General features: G+C 46.6%; 1 protein-coding gene across 1 annotated transcript; it reads right to left on the bottom strand.

Moving 5' to 3' along the window:
* Nucleotides 1–18,319: 18,319 nt before the first annotated feature.
* LOC122043991 (vegetative cell wall protein gp1-like) lies at nucleotides 18,320–18,874 on the bottom strand. The gene has a single exon (XM_042604542.1). The coding sequence runs from the start codon at nucleotides 18,872–18,874 to the stop codon at nucleotides 18,320–18,322; it is 555 nt and encodes a 184-aa protein (XP_042460476.1).
* Nucleotides 18,875–22,542: the final 3,668 nt, after the last annotated feature.

Here is a 22,542-nt window from a genome sequence, read left to right on the forward strand (position 1 = left end):
GGTCTCAAATAGGCAGGATATTTTAGAAATTACGTACGTTCTCAGATGAAAAAATAAAGTATAATGCACCTTTTGATAAATTCAAAAAATTAAATACGTTTTTTAAGAAAATCTCAAAATAAAACCCCACAATACGAGTAACATTTATGGAAAAAAAAGTTCTCGTCTTTTTTCATTTTCCTTTTACAAAGATTGCGAGAACCATAAATTTTTTCTTTTCACATCCCTTAACATGGGGTAAGACTTGTTCATCTCAAACACCTTTCGCCGTCGGCCGCATGATAAAATTAAAAAAAAAACAGTAAATATGATGACAAAGCACCTGTCTAAATGACAGGTCCCTTGACATGGATAGACTTCATTAATATTCAACCATAAATGTGAATAAATAATGTCTCTAATGTTAATACAATCACACTCTACAAGACACATGCACTAATATCTATTTAAGGGATTCTTTTTTTAAAAAAATCTAATATTCACACTCAACAAATTAAAAAGATTTAGATGATATTTGAATGCATTGGGTAAGTTTTCGAGGCATCAAATTAGCCCCCACTAGGTACCCAATTGATTAAAAGATGATATATTTATTATAATAAAAAATGATCAATTTCATACTCGTAAAAAAAAAAAATACTTTCATTCTTTAGCCACTTGACAATCATATGTAAACTAATCTTATGATTTATCCTTTCATATAATCTGGAGACAGATTATGAGAGATACTTGTGGTGAATATAATCATCTTTACTATAATTGAAGATATCAAATTAGGCCCCACAAATTGGTGTAGTTGGTACCTACATGGGAGGTTGTTCCAATAGATATTGATATCAATTTTTAACGATATAAAATACTTAGTCTAGCTGTTGTACTAGGATAAATACCTCTATGATTTATTCTCTTATAAATAGTGTGAGGCCGAATGCATTGATCATTAAATATTGAAATCAAAATGTTTAATAACTTAGGGTACAAGAGGGTTTAATTGCTTGATTCTTACTATTTTGGAATGTTAATAACAAAATAAAACTAGATATTGCTTGATATGATTACTTTGAACGTAAAAACATTCGATATTACACATGTTGGTCCTCATTCAAAATAAAATTAAATTTAAAACACAATGTTGTTTGAGGTTAATTGGTATTAAGGGTCTTTTTGTCTTCATAATTTTGGCCTATTAATCTCATAAATGACGATTTTGAGAACTTAAAACTTATGGGAAAATTAGAGTTATTTTTTGTAAAATTATATTATGGAAATGGGGGGAATGTAAATTTAATTTGTTAATTTTACATAAATTTTTGTAATTTTTTATGTTTATTTTTTAAATGACTTCTCTTAATTCAAAAAAATAATTAAAAATGATATTTCTTATTGATCGAAAGAAAATTTTCTATTTATTATAATTTTTTATTGTAACGAATATTTTTAAAAAATTATATATATATATATATATATATATATATATATATATATATATATATATATATATATATATATATATATATATATATATATATATATCTTTTTCATGAAATAAAAAGAGGTTAAATAATTTAGAGTTTTAGAGGTCATTGGGTAAGAAATTGAAAATGTACATTTAAATTTTAATTATAAGAACAAGATATTTTGGCCAATTTTAATCCACTTAGTTATATATTTTTAATTATTAATTCACTTTGATATGTTTGAATAAGGCATTATGCTTTGATATGATAACTTTAATTATAACAAAAATAGTAGTGTAAATTGAATATTACAATAAATATATATTGATCCGGCGGTAAGAATGGGGGGCCCACCCTCTGAAAGGTCCCAGCCTAAGGACAGATGGAGGGCTGGCCCAGCGGATAATGGTCCGAGCGGAGCTATAGATAACCCATCCATGGGCTTGGGTTTCTGACGCCAAGGCAGGAGGATCTAAGGGCCGAGCAGGAGTCCGCTCGGCTGGGACCTAAGGGCCGAGCGGGTGGTCCGCTCGGCCAAGATAAGGGCGAGGGTACAAAGGTAGCCGAGCGGCCTATGCGCTTGTCTCGAGATATGGGATGTCAGAGAAGGCACGTCTGATGATAAGGCCGTACACGAGATTGCACGATGGAAGATCCCGCCGTCACATCAGGGAGAGGTGGATACAGTAGCAGTATGGCCTCATATATGCTCTTCTGACAGGCCCATACTTGGGTATGGTCTAAAGCAGATGACTGCTTCGATCGACATGCCTGGGCTCTTTCGATAGTTCTATATAAGGCCTTCATTTCTTCACCGGAGGTACGCGCGTCTGGATCTCTGAAGCCACTTCTTTGCTATTTCCTCGCCTGACTTGAGCGTCGGAGGGCCGTCGCCGGGACACCCCCCCCGGCTCGGTTTTGTTGCAGGTTCGCCGGAGCACTCGAGGATCCAGCAAAGAGCGCCACGTGCCCAGCGTCTGTTGACTCTTGTTCGGACAGGATCAAATTGGCGCCGTCTGTGGGAAAGCTCTTGCATTCGAACAAGAACAATGGACGAGGCTGGACGACAACACGCGGTGGCGCTTTCAACAGAAGAACTCGACGCTCTGGTCGAGATGAGGGCTGCCAAACTCATGGAGCAAAAACAAAAAGCATCCGCCGAGCGGGCGGAGCAACAAGCAACATCTGCGTCTGGTGGCCGAGCGGAAGCGCCCCCAGCCACCGTCGCATTCCATCGGGCCTTATTTCGCACCCCTGAAGCCATACCAGCCCGAAGAGATAGAGGATCTTCCTCGGATGAAATGCCAAGGCGGGATGACAGGAAGGGGAAAGCTCCCCGAGCGGACTCCTCCCCCGAGCGGATCAATCGCCAATTTTCGGAGGCTATCCTACGAGACCCTCTGCCCAAGCACTACGTGCCTCCGACGATCGGCGAATACAATGGAACAACAGACCCGGATGATCATCTGGGTAAGTTCGATAATACAGCCACGCTCCATCAGTACACAGATAAAGTGTAAGTCTCCTTACCACCCTCTCGGGATCGGCTCAGCGGTGGTTTCGGAGGTTGCGGACGGATCCATCACTAGCTTCAAGGAATTCGAGCGGCCTTCCTCCACCACTTCGCCGATGGTCGGCGTTATCAAAAGACAAGTGTCGACATTCGCCATCAAGCAAGAGCGAGAGAATCGCTCGAGGTTATATTCGGTTCAACCAAGTGGCGATGGATATCCCCAGCCACATCGGAGACGATGATGAATGCCTTCACGCAAGGCCTTGTGGATGGGGACTTCTTCCGGTCGCTCATCCGAAAGCCGCCTCGAGATTATGATCACATGCTACATCGGGCCAACGAATATATAAATGTGGAAGAAGCACAAGCCGCTCGGAAAAAGGAAGCGCGCACCTGTTCATGCCGAGCGGAAGCAGCCGCCGCTCAGCAGCCACCCAGAGGACCGAGGGCCGAAGCAATTCGATCGCCTCACGCCAGATCGCACGTACAAGAAGTGGCCGCCAAGCCAAAGAAGAGGTGGACCCCTTCCACCAGACGGATACGCACAATACGAGGGATTGCCGAAGCCTTCCCTTTGTGTCCAATCCTGTTCCCAGGAAAGCCGAACGACGGTCGCCTCCCATCGACAGGAGACGTAGGACTCATGAAGCTGACCGGACCCGCACCGAGGGGCGACATCAGCAGACACCCGATCGGCACCGATCTCCGAGGCAGGAGAATCGCCGGGCGTCTAGAGAACGGTCACGACCGTCCGCTCGGGAGGAGGAAAATAGGAGCAATACTTCCCGGGGCGAGATCAACGTTATTGCTGGTGGGCCGACCGGAGGAGACTCCAACCGAGCCAGAAAGGCGGGCGTCCGGCAGCTGCAGATCCACGCGGTCGGCTGCAGCCAAGAGCGGGCAAGTGGACCGGAAATCACTTTCGGACCCAGGGACTTAGAAGGAGTAGAAGTGCCCCACGACGCGCTGCTCATTAAAGCGGTAATAGCAAATTACACCATTCACCGCATATTTGTTGACACAGGGAGCTCGGTCAACATCATATTCAAGAAGGCGTTCGATCAGCTGCAAATTGATCGAGCCGAGCTGCTGCCCATGACGACCCCGCTCTACGGGTTTACGGGCAACGAAGTTCAGCCGGTCGGACAAATCCGGCTGGCCACCTCGCTGGGAGAAGAGCCGCTCAGGAGGACCAGGACAATAAACTTCGTGGTGGTCGACTCTCCCTCATCCTACAACGTCATTTTGGGACGACCGGCGCTCGGCGAATTCCGAGCGGTTGTCTCAACCTTCCACCAGAAGATAAAGTTCCCCGTGGAGGACAAAGTAGGAGAAGTGCGGGGAGATCAGCTAGCAGCTCGGCGGTGCTATATAGAGATGATCCGAGCAGAAGCTTGTTCCGCTCGGAAGGCGCCCCGAATTGAGGTACACGCCATAACCGAGAAACCTCCTGCTTTAATTTATGATGAAAAGGAGGAAGTCCAGATCCATCCGACCCGATCGGAGGCCACGACTTTTATCGCCTCTGATCTGGGGAAGGAACGAAGGAGAAGCCGATTCAATGCCTCCAACGAAATCATGATGTCTTCGTCTGGTCGACACATGAGTTACCCGGAATTTCGCCGAGCCTAGCGCAGCATGAATTGCATGTCCGACCGGACGCGAAGGGACTTCAGCGCCGAGCAGAATGCCACTATCCGGGCGGAGGTGGAAAAACTTCTGAAGGCAGGCCACATACGCGAGGTGCAGTTCCCGAGCTGGCTGGCCAACGTAGTCTTGGTCTCCAAGCCGGACGGCAAGTGGAGGGTCTGCATCGACTTTCGAGATTTAAACAAGGCATGCCCCAAGGATTTTTATCCTCTGCCCCGGATAGATCAGCTGGTGGACTCTACGGCCGGCTGCGAATTAATTTGCATGCTTGACGCCTACCAAGGATATCATCAAGTGCCGCTCGCCCGGGAAGATCAAGAAAAAGTAAGCTTCGTAACGGCCGACGGCACATATTGTTACAATGTGATGCCGTTCGGATTGAAGAACGCCGGTGCCACCTATCAACGCTTGATGAACAAGGTGTTCAAGGAGCAGATCAGGCGGAATCTGGAAGTTTATGTGGACGACATTCTTATCAAATCCGTCCGAGCGGCCGATCTTTTCAAGGATATGGAAGAAACCTTCCGAACGCTGCGCAAATATGGAGTCAAGCTAAATCCCCAAAAGTGCCTGTTCGGAGCCAAAGGAGGGCGTTTCTTGGGGTACATAGTGACCGAGCGGGGAATCGAAGCAAATCCCAGCAAGGTTAAAGCACTGCAAGACATGCCGCCCCCAAGAAATACAAGAGAAGTGCAAAGGTTGACCGGTCGGATAACTGCTTTATCCAGATTCATCTCCAGAACCGCCGACCGGAGCCTGCCATTCTTCAAGATCTTGCGCAAGGCCACTAAGTTCCAGTGGGATGAAGAATGTGACCGAGCATTTGAGGAGTTGAAGACATATCTGAATTCTCTGCCAGTGTTAGCCAAGCCGGTCGGGGGTGAGTCACTTTACATGTATCTGTCGACAACTGAGCATGCTGTAGGCTCAGCACTTGTGAGGGCGAGCGGCGAAGAACAGCCGGTGTATTTTCTAAGCCACATTTTAAAAGATGCTGAATCTCGTTACACTGGGCTCGAGAAGTTGGCCTTTGCTTTGGTTCTAGCCGCTCGGCGCCTTCGACCGTATATCTTGGCTCACACCATTATTGTCCGGACGAACAGTCCACTCGGAAGAGTGCTGTTGAATCCAGAAGCGTCCGGACGGCTCATCAAGTGGACGACAGAATTAAGTGAATTTGACATCCAATATCAGCCCCGCTCGGCGATTAAAGCCCAATCCTTGGCTGATTTTGTGACCGAAGTGCAAAGGCCAGAGCCGGAAGCTATGTGGAGAATATATGTGGATGGATCCTCTACTCGGCTCGGAAGTGGGATCGGAATATTACTACTCTCACCTCAGGAAGAAAAGATGCACCTATCCGTCCGGCTAGATTACAAAGCTACTAACAATGAAGCAGAGTATGAGGCCCTCATAACCGGACTGCAGGCAGCACGGCATGTGGGAGCGGGCCGGGTGACACTCTATTCTGATTCACAGTTGACCGCTCAGCAACTTTCCGGCACCTTTGAAATCAACTGTGTTCGGCTCAAACTCTACGCTGAGGCCTTTGAAAAACTCCAAGCTACTTTCCGAGAGGTGCTTATTCAGAAAATCCCACGAACGGAGAACCAGGCGGCCGACGAGTTAGCCAAACTCGCGAGCTCAATAACGCCGGTCGCCATTCAGCAACCAATTGAAAAAACGCTGCTGGTGGCGCATGTCGACCGGATGCAAGGCCTCGCGTTTCCAAGTGATTGGAGGACGCCTATTATAGAATTCCTCCGTTCGGGCACCACACCATCCGATGAATATGCAGCCCGGCTCCTCAGAAGAAGAGCCGGCCGGTTTACACTCATCGGAGATCAACTTTACAAGAAAGCTTTCTCGCGCCCTTTGCTGAAATGTGTAAGCTCGGAGGACTCAGCTTACATCCTCCAGGAAGTACATCGAGGATCATGCGGGGGTCATCCGGGCGGACGCTCATTGGCCAAGAAGATCCTCTTGGTCGGATACTTTTGGCCAACTTTACAAACAGATGCCGCTCGGACAGTATCTACATGCCTTTCATGCCAGAAGTATCACAACTTCTCCCACCGACCGGCAGAAGAGATGAAGGCATCAACCATCTCATGTCCGTTCGATCAATGGGGAATGGATATTGTGGGTCCATTTCCGATGGCGACCGGGCAGAGGAAATTTTTACTAGTGGCGGTAGACTATTTCTCCAAGTGGGTGGAGGCCGAGCCGCTGGCAAAGATCACTGAACAAATGGTTAAAAAATTCATCTGGCAACACATCATTTGTCGGTTCGGCATCCCTCGCCGACTAGTGTCCGACAACGGGCGGCAGTTCACAGGGAAGATGTTAGAGGATTGGTGCAAAAGCTACGGCATTGAGCAACATTTCACGTCCGTGGCCTATCCTCAGAGCAACGGTCAAGCTGAAGTCGCCAACCGAATTCTGCGCGCTCGGCTCGACCATTTGGGAGGGAGTTGGCGGATGAAGTGCCGAGCGTCTTGTGGGCCATCCGAACGACGCCAAAAGAAGGGAGGAGTCACACCGTTCCATTTGGTATATGGCGGTCGAAGTCGGCGTTGAGTCAGCCCGGATCCAGAGCTATGATGATGACAACGCCGAACGAAGAAACATGGAGCTGGACTTGGTAGAAGAGGAGAGGGCAAAGGCGTCCGTTCGGCTGATGGCATACCGTCAGCGGATGAAGCAAAACTACAACCGGCGCGTAATTCCCAGATCGTTCCAAGTCGGCGATCTTGTCTGGAAGAAAGTCAAGCCGGTCGGAGATGTCGGCAAGCTTGAAGCTCCATGGGCAGGCCCTTTCAAAATCATCGAAAAGCTCCGCTCGGGCGCGTATTATTTGGAGGACGAGGACGGACGGCAGCTAGATAGGCCGTGGAGCGCGAACCACCTCCAGCCTTACCGGGCGGGGTGAAAGGTGTATCACTGTAAATCACCGTGTATTTCATTTTTCGACCAAATACTTGAAATGCAGAGATGAAAAGTCAAAAGAGCGAATATAAGGCATTATCATCGTAACCCGAAGACCCCAGGCCGTTCGGCCGGGCTGCGTATAGAATATAAGCAGCGTTCGTTATTACCTGGAGCGAAGGCCTGAGCCGCTCGGCCAGGTACATTTTAGCCGAGGCTACCTCGGGGAGGATTATTTACGAGCCAAGCGCTCGATGTGGAGGCCCCGAGCCGCTCGGCCGGTGGTATACGGATCAAATTGGCGACAAGCGCTCTAAAAACGAAGGCCCCGAGCCGCTCGGCCGGTGGTATACGGATCAAATTGGCGACAAGCGCTCTAAAAACGGAGGCCCCGTACCATTCGGAAGGGGGTATATTATCCGAGCCAAGATACTTGACGAAGTGGACCCTGAGCCGTTCGGCCAGGGGGTAATTATCCAAGCTAGACTTGAAATGAAGGCCAAGGTCGCTTGACCTGGTAAGGAGTTAGCCTTGAAGACCGACGAGCACCGTCGTTAAAAATCGAGAGTCGCGCCGTCCGGCTATAAACAACCGCGCCGTCGAGCACCGACGTTAAAAATTGAGAGACGAGCCGGCGTCTATAAATCCCCGAGCGGAAGACCGACGAGCACCGTCGTTAAAAATCGAGAGCCGCGCCGACCGGCTATAAATATCCGCGCCGTCGAGCACCGACGTTAAAAATCGAGAGACGAGCCGGCGTCTATAAATCCCCGAGCGGAAGACCGACGAGCACCGTCGTTAAAAATCGAGAGCCGCGCCGACCGGCTATAAATATCCGCGCCGTCGAGCACCGACGTTAAAAATCGAGAGACGAGCCAGCGTCTATAAATCCCCGAGCGGAAGACCGACGAGCACCGTCGTTAAAAATCGAGAGCCGCGCCGACCGGTTATAAATATCCGCGCCGTCGAGCACCGACGTTAAAAATCGAGAGACGAGCCGGCGTCTATAAATCCCCGAGCGGAAGATCGACGAGCACCGTCGTTAAAAATCGAGAGCCGCGCCGATCGGCTATAAATAATCGCGCCGACGAGCACCGTCGTTAAAAATCGAGAGCCGCGCCGACCGGCTATAAACAACCGCGCCGTCGAGCACCGACGTTAAAAATCGAGAGACGAGCCGGCGTCTATAAATCCCCGAGCGGAAGACCGACGAGCACCGTCGTTAAAAATCGAGAGCCGCGCCGACCGGCTATAAATATCCGCGCCGTCGAGCACCGACGTTAAAAATCGAGAGACGAGCCGGCGTCTATAAATCCCCGAGCGGAAAACCGACGAGCACCGTCGTTAAAAATCGAGAGCCGCGCCGACCGGCTATAAATATCCGCGCCGTCGAGCACCGACGTTAAAAATCGAGAGACGAGCCGGCGTCTATAAATCCCCGAGCGGAAGGCCGACGAGCACCGTCGTTAAAAATCGAGAGCCGCGCCGACCGGCTATAAATATCCGCGCCGTCGAGCACCGACGTTAAAAATCGAGACGAGCCGGCGTCTATAAATCCCCGAGCGGAAGATCGACGAGCACCGTCGTTAAACATCGAGAGCCGCGCCGATCGGCTATAAATAATCGCGCCGACGAGCACCGTCGTTAAAGATCGAGAGCCCCACCGATCATGATTGTTCGCAAGTACCAGATTGATTGACCCGATCGGCCGTCGGTTTGCCAACACTTCGCATTCACTGAAGGCAATTATTATAGCCAAGCGCTAAACGATTCTGAGGAAATAAGTCAATTGGTTAACCCGATCGGCCGTTTAGTAGGAAGCTAGGGGAGTCCAACTGATGCTACGAATACGCAGCAACACGCTAAAACGAGACAATGAAGGGCAAACAAAAAAATGCAAGCAAAGAAACATAAGGAGGCCGAACGGCACGTACAGAAATTTTTGCATCCGCTGAGCGGATGAAATACAGAAAGCACTTGAAACAACTCGCCTCACTCTGGGTCTTCAAAATTAAAGAAGGCGTCCGGGATATCATCAATCATGGCCGCCAGGTCGGAGGCTGGAATGTGCATTTCCTCGGGAAGGTGGCCACCCTTCTTCAAGTACGCCATGGTGACCTTGACCGCCTCGAGGAAAGTTGAGGAGACGTTGCCACCGAATTTTGCGCCGAACCGCTCCGAGCGGAGGTATTCTTGGCGAGCTGCTGCTAGGCGACTCGACCCTCCCTCCTTATATTGTCTGAGCGCCGCTCGGGCGGCAATCAGCGAATCTTGAAGAACTTTCAGGTCCACCTCCGCTTTGGTGCATTCAGCCGAGCGCCCTTTCCGTTCGGCAGCTAGTTGGGCTTCCAGGTTCTTAGACTGCTGATTTAGGGCTCGGACTTCAACTTTCATTTTGTCCAGATCAGCAATCGCCCGCCTCTTCCGGCTGCTGGCGCGCTTCACGTCTGCGTCGCGTGTCTTGACCAGGCCTTCAAGTCGAGCCACCTCTGTCGCCAAGTCGGCGGACTTCTTCTGTTCGGCCTCGAGGGTTTGTTTCTCCCGCTCGGCCGATGGACCCCCTGACACTTGGAGTTTCTCCAAGAGATCCTCCAGCTCGGCTAGCCGATGGCTAGTGGCGATTTGCTCAGCCCAGCGCTGTAAGGGAAATAATAAAATGAGGAACTGGACGGTAGCATAGCACAGAAAGAAAAATGAATTTACCTGAGTGGCCTGCTGCATGTTGTTATCGCCGAGCTGCTTAGGCGTCATGAGGGCCACTTGAATCTGGGCGTCCTCGAACAGCTTGGCGAGCGGGCCCGTCAGGGTTATTTCGTGGACGGGGCTTGATGGCCGATCAGCAGACAGTAAATATTCCTCCGACGGGAATCGGAGGGTAGTTTTGATGGTCGGATGGCCGGACGGCGCTTCTTCAGTCGCGGCCGCCTGATGCGAGGACTCCCCCATGGTGGAAGTTTCGCCCAACCGACGTAAGCGGCGACGAGTTTGGGGAGGAGAGCCTGAGGGCCGTGCGGTAGGCGAAGCCACAGGGGTCCCGATCTGCGTCGGTGTGCGGTCCGGCGAATCTACCCCGATCGGCACTTGTGGTTCGCTTTGAGTCGGAAGGCTGGGGTCTCTTCGACGTTTCCGCCGAACTTCCAGTGGGGGATCCCCGGCCTGGGGGACTCCCAGCTCTGCTGGAGCAGAGGAAACAGGATCCGCCTTAACCTCCGTTGAAGCGGCTGAGGTGACTTCTGTTTCAGGAGCCGACTGTGTCCCCCCCTCTCCTGTAGCTGCCGGGCGGCTGGGGATAAGACCCCGCTCGGCGAGTTCTCTTTTAGTCGCCGCTTCGATTTCCACGGACTTCAACTTCAGATGATCGGTGGCCTTGGAGCGCCACATGACTTCAGCTGCAGTAAAAGAAATTAAAATCAATTAGACAAAAAAGACTAAGAGTAAAGAATCCTTACTCATGCGGATGGGGAGGTTTGCCCGAACGGGAGACAATCCGAAAATATACAACACCCCCTTGAGAAGCAACTGGTCGATCTTGTATCGCTGACCGGATAACCAGTTCGCCGCATGAAGATAGGATGGGTTGCTTCTGAACTTGCCGAGCTCCGGCTGAGTCGGCACAGCGGTCTGCCATTTGGTGCGGAAGGCTGGCCGCTCGGGAAGTCGGATGTAGAAGAAAAACTCCTTCCAGTGTTTGTTGGAGGTCGGCATATTATCAAAAAATCTAAAGCCTATTCTACTTTGGAAGATAAAGGTGCCCGGCTCAGATTGTTTAGGGTAGAAAAAGAAGTGGAATATTTTGGGGTCAAGAGGGATACTGTGCAGCTTAAAGAGGACGACTACCCCGCTCAGCAGCCTAAAGGAATTCGGCACAAGTTGGCCGAGCGGGATGCGAAAATAATTACAAACCTCCAAAATAAAGGGATGGGTAGGAAACCTAAGGCCGCCCTGGAATTGGTCCAGAAAGAAACAAATGGTGCCGATCGGCGGGTCATGGGGCCGGTCAGACGGGTCGGCTACAACTATTTCATAGTCATCGTGAATCCCATACGTCCGAACAAGGCGCCGAGCGCCCTCCTCATCAAATCGGCTCTCCATAGTCAGGTACCAAGGGCCCTGAACTCCAACAGCGGGTTCAGAGGAGCTTGCCATCTCGAAGGAGCAAAAAGACAGCGAGAAATCGAAGGAATGGGAGCAAAGAAGGTAGAACAAGTTGGGAGGGCCTTGTAAGGGGAGGGGAGAAGCTTACTGAGGGAAGGTAGACAGAAAGGATCACCAAAGAGCCGAAGACTGTTGGTGCAACCTTAGGTCAAGGTTGACCTGGTTGACCCGACTCAAGTTGACTTGACTCGAGTTGTATTTTGATGTTTGACTTGGGAAGATTGTTGATGCAACTTTAGGTCAAGGTTGACCTAGTTGAGTTGCATGTTGATGTTTGACACTCGTGAGGGAGTTCTATTCTTGATATGGGACAAGAATAGATGTTTGGGAGATTATTGGTGTAACCGTAGGTCAAGGTTGACCTGGTTGACCTGAAAAGTCCAAGTATGGAGACTTGGCACTGGAAAGGTCCAAGCAGGGAGCTTGGCATGCGAAAAGTCCAAGTATGGAGACTTGGCACGGGAAAAGTCCAAGTATGGAGACTTGGCACTGGAAAAGTCCAAGTATGGAGACTTGGCACGGAGAAGTCCAAGCAGGGAGCTTGGCACGAGGGAAAGTCCTGGTGAGTGAAGCCAGGCAGTGGGAAAGTCCTAACTGGGATGTTAGGCAGTGTGGAAAGTCCTGGTGAGTGAAGCCAGGCAGTCGGAGAAGTCCTGGTGAGTGAAGCCAGGCAGTGGGAAAGTCCTAACTGGGATGTTAGGCAGTGTGGAAAGTCCCGTGAGTGAAGCGAGGCGAGAAGTCTGGTGAGTGAAGCCGGCAGTGGAAATCTGGTGAGTGAAGCCGGTGAAAATCCTAGTGAGTGAAGCTAGGTGAAAGTGGAAGTCCCGGTGAGTGAAGTGGCCATGAACAGTCCATTTAGCTCAGCCGAGACCAGTGAGTGAAGCGTGTTGACCCAAGTGCTCGTCGGTGAGAAGTCTAGGTGAAGGTCACAGGAAGAATCCCAAGGACTTCGAACATAGTCAAAAAGATCAACGAGTAGATACTTGTGGAGGAAAGTCAAGTGGCAATGAAGAAGGAAGTGCCGGCAAGTCTACACTAGCAGTCGAGTGGCGTCGGATGAACAGCACCAACAGTCAAGGGACCGGAAACGGAGGCAGCATGGTCACACCAGGAGGCCGGACGATGCGGTGAACATGTGTCCGCCGATCGGCAGAAGGCATCAAGAGGCGAGGTATCGATACCGATGATCTGTGTCTTTTCATCAGTCGGCGACGCGTAACACACGAGACTGGCACCGATCGTGAGTCGATCGGCACCGAGAGGATATCACCGTCATCCCCGATCTCCTGATCGACGAGATCGACACCGATCCATGGACGACGAGAGGATGAACGAAGGTAGCCGAGTGAACCACCTCTTCCCTGATCGGTCCACAGACCGATCAGGGTTCTAGCCGTTGCGACGCAACGGCTAGTTTCTTCTGTCTTCTTCGCAGGTTATAAAAGAGGTTGAGAAGCTACTGTTGATCTTCTTCTTCTTCTTCTCTTTGCCCCTGCTTCTTGCTGTGCTTGAGCTTTGCTGAGCTCTCTACTTCGTGAAGCTTCGTGTGAGCTTCCCCGGCTGGTCAGCTGCTGCTATCGTTCCGTGAAGTTGCTGCTTCGTCAACGGAAACCAGTCGAAGGCAAGATAGTGTGTGTTTTTACATTCTTATTGTTCTTGCTTCTTGTTGTATTTCTTGTACACTTATCTTGCTGTTGCAAGAGACTTTGTGGCGAGGTTTCTCCACCCAGAAGGAGTGTTTGATTTAGCCGGTTTTCCGGGGACTCATCCACCGACGGATTGATAGGGCTCGTCCACCTTACGGACACGCCGAGGAGTAGGAGTTTCATCTCCGAACCTCGTTACATCGATGCGTTGAGGTTTGATCTCTTTCTTTGTCGTTTCTACATTGTATTTTCCGCTGCGCTAACCCTAATCGTAGGAAGAAACGCGAGCAAAGATTTGGGGCGGCTATTCACACCCCCCTCTCTAGCCGAGTACGAAGAGATCCTAACAAAGACCACCGAGAGGCGAAAGCTGGGACGGCCGGAATGATGCAGCAGCAGCGGACACCTTCGACTGAAAATTCGCGATGAAACAGAGAATGCGGCGTAAAAAGGCGAAGACGAGGGCTTTATACGAACGAGGCTGGTCGGCCTCGTCCGTTGGATGCAGGTCACGGAAGACGAAGTCATCATCTAGCGGTCCGTTTCGAAATAACCAGCGTCCCATCGTACGGATCATCACCGCCACGCAAGAGGAGCCACGTGGCGCTCTGTCGCCAGGCACAATTAATGCGCCCATACCGCGCATGCTTCGACTTAATGAAAAGGATTTGCGTGATTTTCGAGAAGATCTAGACAAGCAAACATCCATGTTGAGCGACAAGACAACCGGAATGAAGAGCCGAACGGCTGAATTTGGAGGAAGGGCCGAACGGCCCCACGGATACTATAAGTGACGGAAAGGCGACGACCGCCCGCTCGGACACATAGTCCAGTCAGTCGGACTCACTGCCTCCTTCGACTAGACTTGAAGGGAAGGCAAGTGATCCGGCGGTAAGAATGGGGGGCCCACCCTCTGAAGGGTCCCAGCCTAAGGACGGATGGAGGGCTGGCCCAGCGGATAATGGTCCGAGCGGAGCTATAGATAACCCATCCATGGGCTTGGGTTTCTGACGCCAAGGCAGGAGGATCTAAGGGCCGAGCAGGAGTCCGCTCGGCTGGGACCTAAGGGCCGAGCGGGTGGTCCGCTCGGCCAAGATAAGGGCGAGGGTACAAAGGTAGCCGAGCGGCCTATGCGCTTGTCTCGAGATATGGGATGTCAGAGAAGGCACGTCTGATGATAAGGCCGTACACGAGATTGCACGATGGAAGATCCCGCCGTCACATCAGGGAGAGGTGGATACAGTAGCAGTATGGCCTCATATATGCTCTTCTGACAGGCCCATACTTGGGTATGGTCTAAAGCAGATGACTGCTTCGATCGACATGCCTGGGCTCTTTCGATAGTTCTATATAAGGCCTCCATTTCTTCACCGGAGGTACGCGCGTCTGGATCTCTGAAGCCACTTCTTTGCTATTTCCTCGCCTGACTTGAGCGTCGGAGGGCCGTCGCCGGGACACCCCCCCCCGGCTCGATTTTGTTGCAGGTTCGCCGGAGCACTCGAGGATCCAGCAGAGAGCGCCACGTGCCCAGCGTCTGCTGACTCTTGGTTCGGACAGGATCATATATATATATATATATATATATATATATATTACAAGTGAAATTAATTTGAAGAATTACAAATTTTGATTGCTAAATTTTACCTATATTTTATATATAGATTTACCAAAATTTATAATTCAAAAGAAATTTATAATGTCAAATTTGCTCGGGATGGTGCTATGGTTAAAACATGATGTGTTGTTACATAAGATCTTAGGGTCAAAATTCGGTACATTTGAGCATACCTTTCTCTATGTCTTGATCATCTACTTTAATAGTCAGTAATCACCCGTGATGTATTTTTTCTATGTTAATCTAGAGACAGATAGTACGAATATTAAGACTAATAATTATGTGTAATTTATTTTATCTATATTAATCTAGAGATATGATGGAATCACCTTTTATCCTATGGTAAGTCGTGCATTTGTGATTAGTGCACACGAAGATGCATGCGCACTTCTAGTTTGTCTTGTCATGTTTCGTGACATGGCCATGGTCCTACGTCATTAGCGCCATGCAACCAAAGCATGATACCTGGAGTCAGACGATATTTGTGGTTAGTTTAGACGGCGCACCTCTAATTTGCCCTTAGTCTATGTTTGGATGGGTTGAGGTAAGGTTCATTAATGGAAGGGGATGGAAGGGGAAGGGAGGAAAAGGAAGGGAAAGTAATATATTTATCTTACCCTTGTTTGGAAGGGAGGAAAAGTTTATGTGAGAGGAAAGGGATGGAATGAAGGTTAAATATACAAATTTACAAAAATATCCTCTTATTTTTTTAATAAATCTGTATGTGAAAAAATAAATAAGGATATAATTGTAATAATTTCTCCTTACCCTTCCTTACACCCCAATTTGGGATGTAAGGAATTTCGCTTATTCCCGAACATACAAGGGGAAGCTTTACCCTTCTCTCCCCTTCCCTTTCATAGCTCACTCTCTCCCAAACAAGGATAAAAATTCATTTTACCCATGTTTACCTTTCCCTCCCCTTTACTCATCTCCTCCCAAACAGAGGGTTAGTAGTGTTTCGTGATCTAACTTTGGTCCGATTTATGGCTCTTGAGATCATGTTCTTACCGCTACATGGGCCAAACCAATCGACGTTTATAAATAGCTCACAAGGAGGCACCTCAAATTTGCCTGGATTGATGTTCCTCTACATGGCCTTGACTGCCTTTGTGCCAGGGGTGCAAGCCAATCTAATGGAATAATATAAAAATATTGATTTTTAAGCTTGAGCTTGAAATATATGTGTGATATTCAAATTCAATTCAAATTTTGCTCCAATTGATAATAAAAATGTCTCCTAATTCTTTCTTTTTTTTTTTTTTTTTTTTTTTTTTTTTTTTTTTTTTTTTGACCTTTCTCATATAAAACACGCTGCACTAGGATAAATGCTCCTGTGATTTACCCCCTTCCAGAGAATGTGGGGCAATTCTGGAGAGTCGTTAAGGTGATAGCTTCACCTTTTACTTCAATAATAAAGATGTCTTGATTTCACCTGACTTATCTTGGAGATAGATGGCTTTCCCCTAGTTCGTCTACCAAATAAATCTAGAGCATAACTTATGCACACTTAGAAACCCACTTTTAGGATATCCATCCTATTTAGGATTTGAATCCTTATTCTTTTATTGCTCTGAGTATTTTACCATTACACCACAATTGTGCGAGCATCTGTCTCTCTTTTTAACAACATGGCCATCAGGTCCACCAATATGTACATTGCTTGCTTGCTTCTTCATCAACTACATAAATTATGTGCACTTCCTGAGAACCTGGCAATATTATTGACAAAGAGGCACACTCCTGTCATTTCCATATGGCAACCCGACCCTACACACATCTGACACATCTCAGTTGTGTCTGTACTTTCTTCTGTTCTATATGATTCAGATCCAAGACTGCCAGAGATCCATCTTCTTTCCACTCTCAAGGCATAAAATAATGCTTACTTCATGCAATTATTCAAGAGGAGGGATTTGTGAGCTGGCAAGGGTTCAAGGTCTGCCAAATGGCACATTGGTGCCGCGGTTAATAGATTAGAAAACTACATCTAATGGAACAATCCCATTTTTGCTATCTCTATCCTTGAATCCACCAATGCCTGTCCCAAATCTGAATGACAAAAGTTTAGAAGTTGCATCAGACCTTTATAAAAGCTAGCTTAAAGTGATTAAATGCATGGACCCTATTTGTATAGTCAACCTCAAATAATTGGAGCTAGCACTCTTTAGAACTTCTTTGCAGAGGACTTCTGCAAATTGAATCCTCAAATACTTAAGATTGGTTCAAATTTTCAAAGCTGCAAGTAGTTTTCAGGTGATAGTAATGAAGAAAGTGTCTCAACAACAGAACCAGTCTCTTTGTTGAGGTCAGCAAATCCTCTAAGTTGACTTACAGGATGCTTAGCACATGAACCTACAAGGATTGAATGAACTTGCCAACAACTCTAGATATTGGTGGTATCCAATCTAAGAAAGTTAAGACCTTGTCATATCAGTGTCCTTGTTCTGCCTCACTGGCATTAAATCCTAGATGCATACTAATTGTTGCTGACAGTCCTCTTAGGAATGAGATTTGTGAGAGTCATCTTAGGAACAGGGAATTTTACTATATATAAAACAAAAATGATAAACCTATTCAAGCTATAAATCCGATGACAACTGATGGCAACCAAGAAAAAAGAGAGTATAATATCTGCACAATTAATGATAAATCAGGATGAAGTTAAGAACGACAATCATTGACAGAAGCACCTAATTGTCATTTACACCAATGATCAAGATCACTTCAATTTTAAACAGAAATCACATCTCACAATTCATAGCTGTAAGAGAATGCTGTAAAGAAACAGAAAGGATTTAATGAGGTTAATTTCATGTAATTCTAAGTCAAAACGAGATAAAGACAGAGGAGATGACACCACTGCACAGGCTCAACAATTGAGGCTGGATTGGTGAATAATTTTTCAAGAAAAGGCCAATTGTATGCTGGACCAGTTGCATAAAGAACCACTGAAATGGATGAATGGTGTGATCTCAACTCTCCAACTTCATCCACTGTGCAAGATTATGACAGCATGTCCAAGGCACTAAAGAAATAGATGTGGTTCCTACTACCACTTTCTACTTTCACCAAACAGTCCAACTTTAATCTTCCTCACCTTTTAAACATGCTAACACATCATTCGGCCATAGTTTCCATCAGTTGTGATTCAAATTGTTTTCTAGCATTTATGATTTCAATTTCCATACATGTAGCTAGGATTCAATATCATGAACTACTTTGTCAAACTTCATTATTACTTATGATCACAGTAGCGCTAGAAATTGATACAAGGCAACGATCAGCACACAAGGAAGTAATCGACATCATAGTTTAGCACCCAATTGCGGAATAGTTTACGTACTTATCGCGATCAAGGCCGACGACCTAACAAAGCCACCGATCCGGGGCGAGGGAGGCGAACGGTGGCGTCGTCCACTACGGCGCACGTCGCCTTGCAGGATCCGTAGAAATCGAAGATTCGGAAGCGATCGGAGACGGTCGCCGCTGATCGTCGCGGGAGGGATGAGCCACAGATATGATCGTCCATGAGGCCCCTGGCGCAAAGGGCGAGCGCGGCGGCGAAGGGGTCGAAGGGGGCTTCGGCGCCGCGAGAGGAAGAGGACGCGGATCGCCTCTTGCGGGGCGCAGGGAGGGCGGAGCGGAAGCGGAGAGGGGGCGGAAGGGGGAGGAGGGGGTTGGGGAGTGGAGATCCAAGGGAGGCAAGGGGAGGCGGCGATGGGTCCTTGGGGATGCCGGGACGCTGCTCCCAGGAGAATGGGACGGCGGAGGAGGCCGGCAGAGGAGACGTGGGAGCGGAGAAGGGCCGGGATCGAGTGCGGGAGGAAATGCGGGAGGAGCCGGAATCGTCTTTGGATCCGTCGTCGGTGGGCTTGGGCTTGGAGGAGGCCGGCGGCGGTTCCTCCATAGGAAGGAAGCAAGGGGGACTGATGGAGCGCGGCTCTGTGATCGTTATCGTACATTTTTGTTGGGGATCGCCGTGTGCTATTTATAGGGATTGCAGAACGCCGGCCGGCTGGCCCACCCAAGCTACCAATTAATTTCCATTACCGACAAGTAAACACTTCCAAATTATTGACCTTTGAATAAGTCAGTCCATATATATATATAATTAAAATGATTTTTAATTTAATTTTATTTAAAATATTATATATTAAATATACTTTTTATTAAAAATTCTTTTATCGACTCCATCAATATTATCAAATAATTTTACTTAATTACTCTATGTTAGAGTAATTTTTATCAAAATTACTTCTACTTACCATAATTTTTAATCAATTTGCATTGTGTTAGAACAATTTTGATTAATTTGATCGATTTTAATTTTATAAATATTTTTATTAAAATATTTAAAGTATTTATAATATTTTAAATCAAAATTATTACAATAAAATTAGAATAAAAAATAATGAAACGTAGTTTTGTTTTATTTATTTATTTTTTGAAATAAAAACAGGACTCCTTTTGATGATCGTAAAATTAAGAAGAAAAATATAAGAGTGTTTCATATGATTAATTCCAAACATATTCATTATTATTATTTAAAAGAAAAATGGTTTTATACGTGAAACAACAACATTGATGGGTCAAATTGTTCATGATATTGGCGTGCTGTCTTTTCATTGGCAATGAGTGATAGTCCGAAACCATATAATTATTTATTAAAAAAATAGTCGAAAAGCCTCTTTTTGAAAATTATGAAAGGGATGTTTTTTTTTTTTAACACATTTTATTGAATCGCGTGAGTACTATTGACCACATCGATATTATCGTAACAGTCCTAAATTAATAGGGAATGATTCAAATCGTGTCTCAATTAATTTAACTACGGGATAATAATCTCACGGTCACATGTTATTTTGGAATGATTTTAAGATTTTTGTTTTCGATGTTGTAATAAGGTTTTGTTATTTTTGAATTAAATAAATCTAAATATAATCTAATCTAACTTATTAGTAGAAATGTAAATTCACTAAATTGATTGCAAGGGAATTAAAGGAGTATAAGCGACCTAAATATTCAAATGAAATGAGCATTACAAAAACTAACAAATGAAACTGTATTTTTGTTGGGGCTGCGCGTATCCGGTGAGGAAGGGAATCCCCTCTCCTCTCCGGTGAAGGTGGAGGCGCTGCTTTGCATTCAGAGATGGATGAGATGCTCTCGACGGTGGAGATGAGATGGATAGGAAAGGTGTGGTTACCGGTGTTGGATGGAGATGGATAGATCTAGATGGAGCTTGCTGTCCGGGTGGGGAAGAGATGAATAGGGAAGGGAATCCCCCTCTATGCCAGTGGTGGTTTGCGGTGTGGAGCTCCGATGGTGGCGTTTGGTGGAGGAGAGGTAGCCTTGATGACGGCGTGCGATTGTGATGAGGAAAGCTTCGTTAGGGAGGAGTTAGGAGATGTGATCGTGATCCCCTTTGTGCGTGAGTTGCAATTTCAAGCCCCGGACATAGTCGAGTTGGTCATCGTATGATAAACTTACAAGAATGGGTGCAAGAGTCGATTTCCGACAAAGTCGAGAGAAATACTCTCTCATATGATTGTTGGTGCAATCGTCATAGGGTTAAGGCTGACCAAGTTGATTAAGCTCGGATTGACTTGAGTTTGAGTTTCGTTATTTAACAATATGTGCGAGAGAAGTCAAGTAGGTCAAGAGAGTACTGAATACTTGACTGTGAAAGACATAACTAGAAGTTAGACAACGGAAAGTTCTAACTGGAGGTTAAATAACGAAAAATTTTAACTGAGGTTAGGCAAAGAAAAATCTAACTGGAGGTTAGACAACAGAAGATTTTAACTGAAGGTTAGACAACGGAAAGTTTTAATTGAAGGTTAGGTAGGTGAGAAGTTTACCTAGCGACTAACTAACTGAGGTTAGGCAAGAAAACCTAAATGAAGGTTAGGTAGATGAGAATTCTACCGAATGACTAGTTCTAACTGGAGTTAGGCAAAGAAAAGTCCAATGGGAAGATTGGCAAGGAAAAGTCCAAGTGGATCAAAAGGTAACTGGACACTTGATGATCGAAAGTCTAATAGGAAATTAGAAAGAAAAAGTCCAAGTGGGTCAAAAAAGACCAGACACTTGATGAAGAAGTCGTGGAAGGCCAAGGTTAACTGGATATTAGGCAACGAGAAGTCCTAACGAGTCACAACTGACTTTAGTGTTGGAGAAAGGAATCCTAAACTCAGATCAAAACTTAGGGTTGGGTAATTGATTAGAGCAATCGATTGAAGACCTTATTCGGGAGTACAGTATGCCCCGAAATCAATTGGGCAATTCATTGACGATGGGACTAATCGATTGGCTGATTTTTTGCGACAACATAGAATGTGCTAGAATTGATTGAAATAATTGATTCAGCAGAGTTCAATAGATTAGGCTAATCAATTAGAGTGCTTTTCATGAGAACAGAAAGCTTCTTAATCGATTGTGTCAATCGATTAGAAGTTGTCAGTTGTCAATCGCCAATCGATTGGATGGGCGAAAAAGAGTCATTCTATTGGTTTTGAATGGTCGATCGGACATGAAAATCGATTGAGAGTAAGGCCAATTAAGTGAGAGTCATTTTCCAACCCGAGAGAAACCCTAGATAAGGGGGTTTCATGATTGATATGAGGTGTTAAATGAGAACTTCGGGCTGACATGGAAAGCGAAGTCAAGGTGAGATAGAGGTCTAAATCAAGGAAAGGTGGCGGTCAACGAGCACCATTGGATAGAGCTCAGCCTCTCATCTAGTTCTAAGGCCCACAATTCAAGGATGACCGATTCTACCCGAGGAACGAGCATCCCAGTTCTAGGCGCGGTCGATAATCTAACTAGATTTGAATGACTCGAGATATTACTTCAGTGATTATGGACTAGACAACAATTGTAAGGATGCCCAACCGAAAGGTTGGTCTGGTCCCTAGGGACTTAGTTCTCCATTCTCTAGAAGACGAGTGATCTTGTATATGTACCGCAGGACGACCATAAAGTCGTCTAGGCTCAAGGGATTCGCTTCTATGATTTCACTCATATCTCTAGACGCCCAACATATATTTAAGGAACCCTAAGAATCGAATGATATTTCACTCAGATTTTTAGACGCTTATCATATATTCGAGTGGCTCTAATAATCGGATGGTATTTCACTCAAAGCTTTAGACTCCCAACATATATTCGAGCGACTCTAAGAACCGAACGGTATTTTACTTAGAGCCCTAGTCTCCCAGCACATATTTGAGCGACTCTAAGAACTGAGCGGTATCTCACTCAGATCTCCAGCTTACCATATATGTATATCAGAGTAGTGCATAGTGTAGGCCAACCTTATAAAACTCAAGGTTCCATTTATTATTCGCCCAGGCGTCAACGCCTCACCAAGATATACTCAGGAAACAACATTGTCAAAGAATCTTAACAACTTATTAGAGAATAACAACCGTCTAGTAGAAAATATTCTTCTAAGATGATGCAGGTTCAATGAACCTTCCACGGAGGCGGTTATGCTTCTCCTTAGTCGACATACTATGACAACATATTTTTTCAACCACCTCCTTAATAGCGTTAGTAACGAAAAGTATACAC

This window comes from Zingiber officinale, chromosome 2A, assembly GCF_018446385.1.
Source record: "Zingiber officinale cultivar Zhangliang chromosome 2A, Zo_v1.1, whole genome shotgun sequence".
In the NCBI taxonomy this organism is placed as follows: Eukaryota; Viridiplantae; Streptophyta; class Magnoliopsida; order Zingiberales; family Zingiberaceae; genus Zingiber; species Zingiber officinale.

Excerpts from the sequence above, each read along its gene's own strand:
- LOC122043991 (XM_042604542.1), bottom strand. The coding sequence starts at position 18,874 with ATGGAGGAACCGCCGCCGGCCTCCTCCAAGCCCAAGCCCACCGACGAC.